The 14,881-nt window shown below is 38.6% G+C and overlaps 1 protein-coding gene across 1 annotated transcript in view; it reads left to right on the forward strand.

Annotated features, from left to right (window-relative positions):
- Positions 1-890: 890 nt before the first annotated feature.
- WDR44 (WD repeat domain 44) overlaps positions 891-14,881 on the forward strand; it is a 103,989-nt gene continuing 89,998 nt past the window's right edge. Inside the window, exon 1 of the mRNA XM_081081524.1 lies at positions 891-1,384. Coding sequence (XP_080937650.1) covers positions 1,308-1,384 — 77 coding nt within the window. The 5' untranslated portion in view covers positions 891-1,307. The remainder of the gene's footprint in view (positions 1,385-14,881) is intronic.

A 14,881-nucleotide genomic window follows, 5' to 3' on the forward strand; every position in this document is an offset into this window, starting at 1 on the left:
ATGTACTTCACGATCATATAGAAAGTTAATGTAATCACTTTGATTGTCAATGATCTGTTGTTTAAGAAAGAACATATTAGTCTTTTATAAAGTACTTATTTTCATCACTTGATATTGGGAAGTCGAGAATCAGAATATAGTTACTTGCTCTTAGCCTTGCAAGGATATCTGCTCAGTATATAGCATTTACCATTTGACTGATGCACATCTTGGACAGTATATAAGAATTTCCTTCACATTAGGTGTGGGCAGCAACAGATATTTATGGAGAAAAAAATAACCGGAGGCCATAACTGGCTCAGCTCCAACAACAAATCCATCATTACTCCATGGAACTGGTACACTCCCCACATTTCTAATGGACCCCACCCTGTGGCCCACAGGACCATATCTAGGGATCTCAATTAGAGATATTGTAAGTAAATAGGGCACGCCATCCTAGTAACGCTGGAGGCGGTGGACCTGCCTATGCCCTAGGGTGGGCTATTCAGGGTTTGGATAAATTAAGACGATGTAAATGCAAATGCAAACCACAATGCCAACGTTTCCTATTTTCTCTTAAGAAAAAAATAAAATCACCCCTCTGAAAATGCCTCACTCAGGAACTGTAGAGTTAGTGGGTAAAAGGTTCTCCGAACCACCACATACGTCGGGGAGCGCTCCCTCAAAGCCGGGGTACCACGCCGCTCCTGCGCAGGTTCTAGACTCCTCCCTTTGGAGCTCTGCCCCACCCTTCTAGGCTACTTCCGGCCCTCACTGAACGCCCTCAACGCGCTTGCGCCGTTTTGATAGGCTTCTGGGGCTGAAGAAATCCGAGCACTGCCCCTCTGGAACCGCCCCCGCCCCCTCTTCGCCCCGCCCACGCGTTACCGGCCCCCGCCCGAAATCTCGCGAGGGTAGGTGCGCGTCCGTATTTTGCGGACAACTAGCTCTCACAGCTGCTGTAATTGCTGCTGCGGGAGAAACCGGAGCGGCTGTAGTCCGCGCGCCCGCCCTCCCCCTTTGACGAGAGACACCGCCTCTTGCTCTGGTTATACACCTATTGCGGGGAGCGGCGGCTGCAACAGTCCTTGGACCCAACGCCGTCTCATCTCTTCAGACGGCCGCTTTGCCGGTCATTCCCGCAGCCCCGCTTCTGACGGCGCCCCCCTGCTCCTAACCGGTTCCTCACTTAAGAACGTCCTTTCACTCCTCATCCTCGCGCGGGACTCACCTCCCACGGTCTTGCCGAGGTGGAGGAAGACGAGGAGACGAGAGTCACCCTCCTAGGCGGCGTCGGCCCCCTCACCCGCGGGTGTGTCCTATAAATGGCGTCGGAAAGCGACACCGAAGAATTCTTTGATGCCCCAGAAGATGTGCACCTAGGGGGTGGCTACCCTGTAGGGTAAGTAGCTATGGCCCAGGAGCCGGGCGTCACGGTCACCCGGCTTCCCCTGTGCCGTCCCCCTTCACCCCTCGCTGGTCCCGCTGTGTCCGCCACCGCTGCTCCTGTCTCCAGCACTTCAGTGAGTCTAGGATGGGGGATCGCCCACCTCGGGCAAACCCCTTTCCCTGGTTAGAGGCCTCTGGGGCTCCAAGAGAACCCCTTTTTCGTCTTCCCCAGCTTTCTGCGAGGTGGGACAGCTCACGTGCCTGAAAGCCGGAAAGCCGGCGATTTGTTTTTGTGAGGTTCAGAGCTTACATTTGAAACATCCGTCTGGCCTTGGATTTCCATAGATAAAAGAATCAATAACAGAAGAAATTACATTTCCCTTTTTTTTTCTTTCTTTTGCCGCTACCTTACCTATTTTAGAGGTAGCCGTAACTCGCCTGATTTACCATCCTCTTTTCCTTGCACAGAAAGAAAATGAGTGGCGAAAAGGGTTGGGTGTTTACTTAGGAAAGTCCTCTAGCTGATGTACTCTAGATCAACAGTGTTTTATTAAAATGCCACCTTACCGTGAGGCAAAGGAAATTGAAGGTCCTTTACCATTAGGGAGAATGCAGTCTTAAAAGGTAGCCGCACATAAATGTATAACAACCGACTACAGAGATACAAACAAGTGCTGAGTAATCTGGTGGTTGAAAGGAGACCCACAGCTTTGTGCTTTTTATCTAATTCTGCAAGATGCTTTAGTGGTGATTAATATGGGAGATTCTGAGTAGGAAATACAGTAGTTGGAATGCTTCCCTTGACTAGGACTTTTATTTACCCACTCCTCCACTATTCCAAGTTGGAATAATATTTATAGAGATTTTGCCACACTCTTCTATGGACTCGTGTGGGACTAGAGGCAGTAAAATATATATGTTCATGGTGTAAGAACTTGAGAATTAGTAAAATTGGTATGTTAATGTAAGGCACTAACACAGTCAACTGCCATCAATTTTCAAGCTTACTCCTTGGAAGAAAGACCTTGTTTGATGCAAGCAAAGTTATCCTTACATTCTAGAAGTCGTTTTAAAACCTAATATATAATGTATTACCAAAAAAATTACAGCAATAAAGTCAAAGAATGTACATAGATAAATCCTGATGTGTGTGTTTCCAACAACCTTCTTCATACCTTCTTCATATCACTACGAGGGGATTTGGGGGGTAGGAATGGCCAATCTTGAGATTTCACTGAATCTCCTTCAAATTCAGTATCTGAAACAAGTTGATAGCTAAATGATAGAGTATAGAAAATACATTTGGATTTCCAAATACATTGGGTCCCCTTGAAGTTAAATTTTATTTTTGTGGTTTCCCCCTCAAAGTAATGAACTTTCAGTTCAGTTTAAATGAAACCTAATTCTTTAGTACTTATGTATGTGTGGAGTGGGGAGGGAAATAACAATTGATGTATAGGATTGTAATCAATTTAGAACTGTGTGAATAGTGGTTCTTTTCTAATGAATAAAACATTTAATTTCGAAGGACAGTCATATCAGCAGCTGTGTAAACTGCCAAGTCTAGCACCTGGCACAGAGAAAGAACTCAAATGTTTATTCCCTGCTCCTTCCTTTCTTGGAATTAGCAAAATTAACATCATACAGTGCTTACTTTGGGAGGAAGTATGCAAAACTTGGAGCTATTTAACTTGTCTAAACTGATGAGTCATTTTGATAGAATTGATAGAGTCATTTCTTCCCTCATGGGACAATATAGCTTCTCAAGCTCTTTGATCCTTTGATACTAGGTGAAAAGTAAAAACTTATCTCTTGGGACCCAGTGTTCTAATTTTAACTCTAACCTGCCCAAATGTTTAGCCTGTTGAGCCCTATGGATAAAACTACTATGTCAGTCTCAATTTCATGGCTTCATCCTGTAATAGTCAGGGGATTTGGAAGAGAATTAGACTCACCTGGAGAACTGCATCTGAAAAGAACTAACAGTACTGCCAGGATAGCAAAGGTTGGCATAATTAACATATCCTCTATCCTTTGTGACAAGTTTTGTCATTTGCATAAGGTACTGTGAGGAGACCTAGAAATGCAGTGAGAAATCTTGATCTGTGAAAACAGATGAGGTCACTAGATACCTGGTCATCAGAATATCTTCTGTCCTTTGATGTGAACCAAAGTAGCACAACATACAAACTAAGAGGTTAACAGACTGAGTTTGGGCACTTGAAAAAATGTTTCTTGCACCCTGGCCAGTGTGGCTTGTTGTTTGAGCATTGCCCTGTACACCGAAAGGTCAGGGGTTCGATTCCTGGTCAGGGCACCTACCAGGTTGGGGGTTCAATCCCCTGTCCTGGTGTGCATATGCAAGGCAACCTATCAATGTTTCTCTCTCACATTGACGTTTCTACCTCTCTCTTCCTCTCTAATTCAAGAAAAACATATCCTCAGGTGAGGATTTTAAAAAGTAGAAAATATATGCTTCTTGCTATTGTATGTTCTAGAGTACACAGACCATTTCACCAAATTTGTAGTAAACTGAGTGGGCAGTTGAGAGTTATTTCATTTTTGTTAATTAGTGGAATCCAAATACATAATCCATTTCCTAATACTGTTTTTTTTCTATTCCCCTCCAGTGGTATTTTCAGCTTTATTCTACACTTTGAAAGCAAATTTAATAAGTTAAAAATCAGTTTTTTATAGGCAGACTTTTTATTCCAATGCAGCCTACTTTTCCACAGTGGCAGATCATCTCCACTTGATCAGCTTTGCAATATATACCACATTTATAATGCTTTATTTTGGTTGATACTTTAGGTCAGGTTTTCTTATTCTTATCTCCATTTTTATATATGAGGAACCTTAGGCTCAAAGAAGTTAATGAATTGGCCTAGGAGGCAACACTTGTGACAGAGCTGGAATTAAAAACCAATTCTCCAGACTCCTACTTTAGTATATTTTTTCCAATGCATCATAGCAGCCTCACACTGTGTGTGTGTGTGTGTGTGTGTGTCTGAAGTAAAATGCTTTAGGACCTACTTGCTGAATTGAACTGATGCATCTATTTAAAACCAGCAGCCCAAACTTTTCAGTTCTCTTGACTAGCGGTTCCCACTTTCTCTTTCAGGAATGTGTATTTTGTTTTTGTTTTTTCAGATAGGAATTTTATAAGATCATGGTGTGCTACAGCTAGAAGGGACATCTAGTTAAACCCCATATAAAATGTTATGAAAACCAAAGCTCAGAGAGGGAAAGTGACTTGTCCAAGGTGCCACAGCAAATCAGTAACAGAGTTAGGACTATAATCCAGATTAGTTTCGATTAGTTTCAGTCTAGTATTGTTTTTTCTGCTACCATTCTGTCTTTTGATAAAGCAGGAAGGGGAGGAGGAAGTGTGGTATAGTAGAAAAAAGCCCTGGACTATGAGTCATTTCATTTCCTCATCTTTAAATTGAGGAGATTCTGAGAACCCTCCCAACTGTAAAAGTCTGTCATATTGAGGTTTAATAGTGTGCTTTTATTGATAAACTTTTGTTCTTAGGAAATCTTTCTATGATTTTATTTTAGTTTTTAAGTGAACAAACTTGATGCTATTGGGATATGATGCAAAACCTGTAGATTTCAAATTAAAGATTTACTGGGTAAATTCTATATGAGATGAATGTTCCTGCTAATTTGTGGATTATACATATGCATACTAAAGGCTGGCACTGAGAACATGTTATAAAAATAAATGTGACATTTTGAGCATTCTTTATTTAAAATTCTTTTTTCATGGCAACCAAAATATTTTGAGGTGTTGGAAGGAATGATAGAATGGTAACATTTTCAGAGTAGGGAGACTGGGAGATCATTTAATCCAGGCCTCCCATTTAACTGGAAGAAATCTAGGCTCAGAGAAGGGAAGTGACACATTGCTGATTAGTGGCGGACTGGGAACTAGAACTCCAGTCTCCTGGTTGCTCATTTATTCCATGTTGCCTTGTCTGTGGAAGGAGGGAAAGTATTGCTTGCTGAGTATCCCTGCTGTAGGTTTTTGGCATTTACCCTATTAGCAGGGCTCTTGAGATGGTTTACTCTCATCTACTGAGATTATGTTTTTTCATATCTTGCTGTCAGAAGACATTGTTCTAGGATCTTGAATTTTGCCCACTAATTTTCTCCAGGATGAACAAAGATTACAGAATAGCTGATCTAGGAACAGTGGTGGTTACTTATTTTGTTTTATTTTTAGCAATCTAGTTAGTGTCAACTGCAGTCTATCTTTGTAGATTAGAGTAATAGTGAAATCTTGATTTTCAAACCATAAGAACTGAGATCAAACTGTCCTGAAGAATTTATCCTAAAAAACAAAAAGTTGCACAGCTTCCTTTGATGAAAACAGCTTCTCACTTTACTTGGGCATCATAAACATTTCTCTCTGAGTTGAAAATTGATACAAGTTTTAATAAAAAATATTTGTGGATAAGGGTTATTTGTGGAAAGATTCCTTAAAAAATGGCTGTTCATGAGTTGGTATTTAATCAGATTATATTTTATTGCTGTTGGCTATGTGGATTGATGGGAATATATTTGTAAATGCTGTTTTATCACACCCAGGTAACATCATATTGAAGTGAGAAAACCTACATGTTAATTAGTAAATTCAAGTTCTAATTTAGTGGTCTCCAATTGTCAATTGGCCACTGATAGAGATAGGACAATGGTAGTAGTATTGTAGTTTGGGGGCTAACTTTGAATCTGTACAAACTTCTATAAACTGAAAACTTTATTCTGTTCTTGTGATAATCTACTGCATAAAGTGGGGTAGATAAAATTTGATATTTAAAATGTTAAAAACCTAGATAGATTTAGGATATCTACAGTTCAGTAGTGATCCTACAGAACAGAAAATAATTTCCAGTTGTTGGTATTTGAGGCTTATTTTGTAACATATACATTACACAAAACTGTGTGTTCTCTTCAGTCCATTGTTTTAACTTTGACAAAATCAGGTGAATTTGCCAGGGAAGCCCCTTGATGAGGCTGTTTGCTTCCTCATACTCTGCCTGCAATTCTACTAATTACTTCCTGGGTTAGTATGGGTGGAGGAAGTAGGTGATCTTAAGGGTGGTGGTGATGGATGGAGGTGAAGGTGGTGAAGGTAGCCCTACAGACTGTGTAGAGAGCAGGTTATAAGGCTGCTCCCTGGGGCATTGATAACTGAAATATGGCAAATAACACCATTTAGTACTATTTTAGATATGTAGCTACACAGTGAATTAAATAAACCTTTCTATAAGAGATTAATAATTAATAGCCCAATGAAATACTTCAAACAAAATTTAAAGTAATAAAAACTGCAGGTACTTTATGATGTCTTTCTGATGTTTAACTGGAATTGATAATTAACTTACATTTCTATTTTCTACCCAGAGCTAAGCTAATTTCTACCAACATTCTTAAGGTCTGTTCCCCTCTAGATGTTGGATGTTATTCTGTTAACCAGCTAAACCTTTAATTGGGTGCTTTCCTTACTCTTCAGAGCAGAGCCCTATTCATTTTCTTAATTCAAATTGAACAGTCTTTGTGTTAGTCTGTCATTTCATGATTCAAATTTGAGGAAAAAGCACGTAAGACATAATGTGGGCCTCATACCTGATGGCAACCCTAATGTTTTTCCCCAGTCAGTATACAAATTTATCTTGGTTACTATAGCTACCAGCCTATCAGTTATTCTTCTAGCTCTTTTGCCTTCTCTCAGATATTAGGATTACCATATAATCAGGTTCTGCTACAGCTCTTCAGGTCTTAGCATTTTATTGCCAGCTACAGCTGTCTGGCAATTTACAGTTTGGCATTCCATCAGGGTCAGTTGGTTTTAGGTCCACAAACCCTTTTTGTCTCCAAACATTTTAAACATACATAATTTAACAAGGACACATTTAGGCAACAATTTCCTCATACTAATTTTCTCAGTTCCATTGTTAGTCGTTGTCTTGAAGATTGAATGCATTGCATCACTCGGATTCAATGGCTGCCCCTTTGTAATATCAACGAGAATAAATTTAAAGATCAAAGAGAGACCATTTAAGAAATACATGTGCAGATGTGATTTAGACTCCAGATCATCACTAACTACCTGAAGTGACTTAAAAGCACCTTGATTCATCAACAACCACCTAATAAGTAATATGGTTTCTAACAAAAATAATTTCTGTAGGTTATAGAAAGAATGTTTGGCCTTTAGATTTATTCATTTGAATTTGGGAAAACTTTAGAAATTGAAGAGGAAAGGTTATCTTTCTTTTGTAGCCTTTGAATAAACAGGAAAAGAAAAATAAAGACTGAATAGTTATATAGGTCTTTATTATAAGTCTTTCTATTTAATTAACAAATACATATTTTATCAAAACTTCAGAATTCATATAATTAAATTAGTTTTAAATTATAAGTATTTAGTTGTCTTCCTAAAACTAAGGCTATTGAAGAAATGATATATTAGTTTATATATCAGTGTTTGTGTTAGTGTTTGTTTTGGATGCGCATGCTTGCTAATATTATATGTTGTAGCAATAACTTGTAAATATGCACAGTTAATCTCTTGGTTTAACTGAATTGGAGGTGGTTAATCTGTTAATAATTTAGTAGATTTCATTATCCATATTCTTACATAACAATAAGTAATTTTTTTAATCAGAATTTTAGTCTTAAGACATTGTGTGTGCTTTTCAAAAAGTGTTTATATTTCTGAATTAGAAGAGTATGTGGTAAGCTTGTAACTTCATAAATGATTAAATTAAATTCCTGCCTTGGATTTGTATTGAAATTGTGACTTGAATAGTTTCATTGTAAGACCAGTGTATCCTATTCAAGACAGTGGTTAAATTCTGATAATGCCCCAATGAGAACTTTATTTTAATTGCACAAATAGTCTTAAAAGCAGAAAAAGTTTTACTTTTTCCACAGGGCCCTAATCCTTAAAATTTTAAAGAGGAAGCGGAGGCGGGGGGCGGGGGGGGAGGGAGGAGGCGATAAACTGTTTAAGAAAAGAAAGGCCAAGAGTGAAGCATAAAATTTTTGGTACCTTCTAACAGAAAACTTTAACAATATTTTCCAATAGGCATCCTGTAACAGTGCAAGCCATTCCTGTATAAGACCTACTTGACCACTACTAATCGTAATAGATTATTCCAGTACCAACACATTGAACCACGGACATTTTTATGAACCACAGGTCAAGCTTTCTCAAGAACCAATAAATAGAATGTAGAGCTTTATTCAAACTCACTTTCTCAGAAGTAGACATCCTGTTTACTAAGTAGGCAAAGAGAAGGGGTGGGAGTGCTCTTTCTGTCATTGCTTTTGAATTGGAAAGACTATCCATGGATGACTTAATATCCATAGTCCTCTTTTAAATTTGTTCCTGAAAGTTTTTTATTTAAATTGAAAGACTGAAGGAATCATCTTTCTGGTTATTAGCAGTAGCATTAGCAATTTGGATGTGTTTTAAAAAACTCTATTTTAAAATATGCTTATCTATCCATATCAAATTGATATGGCAGATGGTTTGAACATTTTCCCCAGCCCCATTTCCACCCCATTCACCTCCAGCTTTCTCCTTCCTATTTAATCAATGTCATTAGTACAGAGATTTTTTTCTAACATAACTTATTGTCCCTTACATCTGAGAAGTAACAGTGATGGTTTAAATCAGGAGCAGGGAACCTTTTTTCTGCCAAGGCCATTTGGGTATTTTAACATCATTCACAGGCCATACAAAATTATCAACTTAAAAATTAGCCTGCTATATTTGATCAAACATTTAATGAACTCATTCCTAATGCCTTGGGAGGGCCAGACTAAATGATTTCACAAGCCTAATACTGTCTGTGGTCTGGATGTTCCCCACGCCTCGGTTGAATATAATGGGTAGGCCCGGCCAGTGTTGCCCAATGGTTCAACGTCAATCTATGAACCCAGAGGTCACAGTTCAATTCCTGGTTAGGACACTTGCTAGATGCAAGCGCCATCTCCAGTAGGGGGCGTGTAGGAGGCAGCTGATCAATGATTCTCTCTCATCATTGATGTTTCTATCTCTCGCCCTTCCTCTCTCTGAAATCAATAAAAACATTTTTTTAAATCAACCAATCAATAAATAAATATAATGTGTGGGTCTTTGGGAGAGTAAGGGAAAGATCCATTATATTGGATATAGTGCATGCATTAGTAAGTGGGATTGGTTAGCATCACAGGAAGGGGTAGGTTATTGGGTTAGTGCAGGGGTCCTCAAACTTTTTAAACAGGGGGCCAGTTCACTGTCCCTCAGACCGTTGGAGGGCCGGACTATAGTCTAAAAAAAACCTATGAACAAATTCCTATGCACACTGCACATATCTTATTTTGAAGTAAAAAACCAAAACGGGAACAAATACAATATTTGTATTTGCATGTGGCCCGCGGGCCGTAGTTTGAGGACCCCTGGGTTAGTGGAAGATAGGTAAGCAGAATGAATTGATAAAACTAGCACCTTTGTTGAGTGAAAGTGAGTAGGTTTGTCAATATTTGGAATTGGTGTTTTATCTTTATTGGATTGGCTTTAGAGATTAAGGCTAATGACTGAGATCAGTCTTTTTTTCTGTAAGTGAACTTTACTATCCCTGTTTGTCCCAGGACATAGCTCTTAACTGTTGACTTTTAACCTTTTCCTTATTTCCCAGCATAAAGATGTCCACAGTTGATGTGTAATAGTGATAAAGGGTTTCAGTAGCAGAAAAAAAGATTTAAGTGGTGATAGGAATGGTGCATAGGCAAGCAGACTCTATGGCAGGGGTGGGGAACCCTTTTTCTGGCAAGGGCCATTTGAATATTTATAACATCATTCTTAAGCCATACAAAATTATCAACTTAAAATTAGCCTGCTATATTTGGTCAAACATTTAATTAACTCATCCCTAATAGCTTGGCAGGGGCAAATGATTTCATGGACCTTATACGGCTCACAGGCCAAACATTCCCATCCTTGCTCTGTGGCGTTCACTACTCTTCATGCTTCTACTTTGGAACTTCCTGGTTCTCTCTCTTACACACACACACCAGTTCCTATCAAAGTGAAGAGAGAAGAAATGGGGAGGGGCTGAGGCAAGGACAGTAGTTTGGATTTATATTTATGGGACCTTTGTAACTTGGAGACATCCTGTACTCAGCAAATATTAAATGTTAACAGTTAAGCCTTGCATTAACCAATTTCACCCAATAAATTTAATTTAAAAAAAACAAAAACAGTGAAACCTTGGGAGGTGTCGCCAGTTATCCTGCAGTCATATCAATTCCTTGTTACCAACTTTTTTTCCCAGTGATAAATGTGTTCACAGTAAGAAAGATAATTATAGTTCTACATGTTGTTACATGTAAAGAATGATAATGCCATACTGTCAACTAAAGTTGGTGTTTAGTTTCCCAAGTACTTTTACTCACATTACCTCTTCTGATCATCCTGTAGTTCTGTTCTGAAGGACAATTTTTGTGACATAGGTAGAACAATTATCCTAATTTTACAAATATGAAAAGTTAGCTCAAAATAGATAAGGAGTAGCCAGCAAAAGTAGAACTTCACTAATTATGGTTTTAAATGGAGATATAAACATTAGGTTCTTTCTTACTTTCCTTTTGTAAACTAAACATTTATGATTCTGTGTTTTACATATGAATTATTGGAATGATGAGGCTAACTCTTCTGCCATTTAGGAATATATAATTTACTGTTTAAAATAATGAAAGCAATATTCTTACGCTCTTCTTTCTAAGCTTTGATAGAATTCATTATGTTATGGTAGCTGGGTCAGAAAGTAACCTTGCTACTGAAAGAGCTGGAATCCCAGACACTGCTAACTGCATTTTAAAGGTATGTTGTTTGTCCCTAAGGGAAAACCCATCAAGAGGTAAGCCACTGCTGATTTGGGCTTCTGTGCCTCATCAAAAAGCCTTAATCACAGATTTTTTTCTGTACTTGTTGTTTAGATTGTTGTCAGTTGTTTAACTTAGGTCACAGTATTTGGTGTTTCAATTTTTGGGGGAAGTTTTTTGGGTTTTTTTGGTATAATTCTGAATCATATTTTGGCTACAAGCCACTAATTGGAAATACAGTGTTTTTCTTTTTTCTTCCCCTCAAAAGTATTTTCTAACAGTCACAATGAATGCATGTGGTAGTTATTAATATTTTCCACCTAATCAAACCTCTATTGGCTGTCAGATTAATAGGGAAGATGCATTTTTACTAGGTAGACAATTAGAAAAATTATATCAGTAATTACTCTTTAACATGTAAATAAGATTAAATAATCTTTTTTATAATAAACAATAAATTTGGCCTACAGAATGTTTTATGTATATAAGCATTCTAGGTAATTTGAGATTTTTCTAAAATATTTATCAAAAAATAGATAAAAAAATAAAAATAAAATATTTATCAAATCTGCCTGGCCAGTGTGGCTCAGTTGAGTGTCTTCCCATATATCAGGAGGTCTCTGGTTCGATTCCCCATCAAGGCCCATGCCCAGGTTGCAGTCTCAATCCTCAGTGAGGGGGGGTGTGCAGGACGCAGCTGATCAATGTTTCTCTCTCATCAGTGTTTCTCTCTCTGAAATAAAAAACATTTAAAAATATATCATCAAATATTTAATACATATTTTATTAAAGAATGCAGAAGTAGAAATTCAAATACATAAAGCACGTAAATAGAATTTATACAGGAAAGTGCTTAATATTAAATCTCACTGAAATATTACAATTTTCTATTATTCATGATATTGATGAAAAACATAAATAATTAAAAGCAACCAATTATACCAAAACCTCAATTCAGTCATTAGTTTAAAACTACCTTTCCCATCAAACCTTGCACCAGATAACAGTAAAATATTTTTAATTTAAGAAACAAAATAAATGATTTGGTTTGATTTTTATTTCTCTGCCCATCTTTCGTGCTGAGCAGTAAACTTGGAATAAGAAAAGTAAAGAATTGACTTATTTAAATGTTTTAAGAAATGGGTTTGACAGGTTCTTTAGAGCTCTAAATTCTACATAGAGTAGCCTATATAAAGTTATTAGCATTTACTTTTAAAAATTAGTACAGCATTGGATGTTTTACATAACTTACAAAGTCATATTGGCGCATTAGCTTTTGTAATATTGGCTTTTAACTCAACAACTTGATTGTTTACTTTTGAAAGTAAATGACAGTGTGATTTAGTATGATTGTATTAGTACTGACTTCTAAAGACAATCATATATTGAATTGTCTGTTTCTGTTGCAATTTTTATTAGAATTTTTAAATTTTATGTATTGTTATTTTTATTTTTAAATATATTTTTACTGGCCTCAGAGAGGAAGGGAGAGGGAGGGATAGAAACATCAATGATGAGAGAGAATCATTGATCAGCTGCCTCCCACACACCCCCCCACCGGGGACTGAGCCAGCAACCCAGGCATGTGTCCTGGACCAGAATCAAACTTGGGACCCTTCAGTCCACAGGCCTACACTCTATCCACTGAGCCAAACGAGCTAGGGCTGTTAGAATTACTTTAAATTATTAATAGACTAGAGCAGGGGTCCTCAAACTACGGCCCGCGGGCCACATGCAAATACAAATATTGTATTTGTTCCCGTTTTGTTTTTTTACTTCAAAATAAGATATGTGCAGTGTGCATAGGAATTTGTTCATAGTTGTTTTTTAGACTATAGTCCAGCCCTCCAATGGTCTGAGGGACAGTGAACTGGCCCCCTGTTTAAAAAGTTTGAGGACCCCTGGACTAGAGGCTCGGTGCACAGAATTCATACACTGGGCGGGGGGGGGGGTGGTCCTTCAGCCCAGCCTGCACCCTCTCCAATCTGGATTGGGCCTAAACGGGCAGTCGGATGTCCCTCTCACAATCCGGGACTGCTGTCTCCCAACCACTGACCTGCCTGCCTGCCTGATTGCCCCTAACCGCTTCTGCCTGCCAGCCTGATCACCCCCTAACCCGTGGGCAAACTTTTTGACTCAAGGGCCACAATGGGTTCTTAAACTGGATCGGAGGGCCGGAACAAAAGCATGGATGGAGTGTTTGTGTGAACTAATATAAATTTAAAGTAAACATCATTACATAAAAGGGTATGGTCTTTTATTTCAATAGTTTTATTCATTTCAAACATGCCATAGTTTGCCCACGGCTGCCCTAACCACTCCCCTGCCAGCCTGATCGACACCTAACTGCTCCCTTGCCGGCCCAATCGCCCCCAACTGCCCTCCCCTGCCAGCCCGGTTGCCCCCAACTGCCCTCCCCTGCGGGCCCGGTCGCCCCCAACTGCCCTCCCCTGCTGTCCTGATCGCCCCCAACTGCCCTCCCCTGCAGACCTGGTCCCCCCCCAGCTGCCCTCCCCTGCAGGACTGGTACCCCCCACCTGCCATCCCCTGCTGGCCTGATCACCCACAACTGCCCTCCCCTGCCGTCCATCTTGTGGTGGCCATCTTGTGTATTAGAGTGATGGTCAGTTTGCATATTGGTTGTGACTAATTAGCATATCTGGTTGTGACTGTGAGGGCATCATGACCAATTTGCATATTACCCTTTTATTAGTTTAGAGTATTAGTATAGATGTGACTCTTTTCTACCCCATGTTGGCAAATTGGGACATTGTGATATAGGTGCCCTACCTTGGAGTTACTGTTTTTTAAAAATATGTTTTTATAAATTTGAGAGAGAGAGGAAGGGAGGGAGAGGGAGAGAGGAGACATCTATTGGCTGCCTCCTGCACACCCCCTACTGGGGATCAAGCCCACAGTTCTGGCATGTGCCCTGACCAGGAATGGAACCAGCAACCTCTTGGTGCCACTCAAGCAACAGCCACATTAGCCAGGGCTGGAGTAACCATTTTAACAGGGGTGTTTTTCTAATGGTTGTAAACGTTCATAGTAGAATGTTTTTAGTTTAGAATTCTCGAGTAGGCCCAGGGAGGTGATATATTTTTCTGTTATTTTTTCAGTAAATAGATTATCAAGCTGTTTTCTCAGAATTTGGCATAAAACTGCATGAATTACGAAAATCAGTTTTGAAAAATTGGGTTGTCATTTTAGATAAGATATAGTTGCTTAAAGGTCCACTTTAAGTTTGTAATTACTTTATATGTGACTAGATTTATATTTCATCATAAAATTTCCTTTGATTTCATTAAAGATTGTTTAAAAATATTGCCACAATATCTACTTACAAAAAACATAGAGCTATTATGCCAAATTTCCTCACCATCTATTTCTATTAATATCATCTATAAAATAGTTACTAGGTGTTTTAGGTACATTCTACTTCTTGGCTTTCATAGTATTTAAAACTTAAAATCATCTCAAATGATGATAAAGGTATGTGACATCTTGACCTAATTCCCTATTGAGGTTATTGCCATAACTGTATTCTTGGCTTTATGTTAATCTTGTTACTAAACCAGTATTGCCATATATTTAGGGAAATTTGAGTGATTCCTAAATTTTTTAGTTTTTT

This window comes from Myotis nattereri (genome assembly GCF_964212035.1).
Source record: "Myotis nattereri genome assembly, chromosome: X".
Taxonomy (NCBI): domain Eukaryota; kingdom Metazoa; phylum Chordata; class Mammalia; order Chiroptera; family Vespertilionidae; genus Myotis; species Myotis nattereri.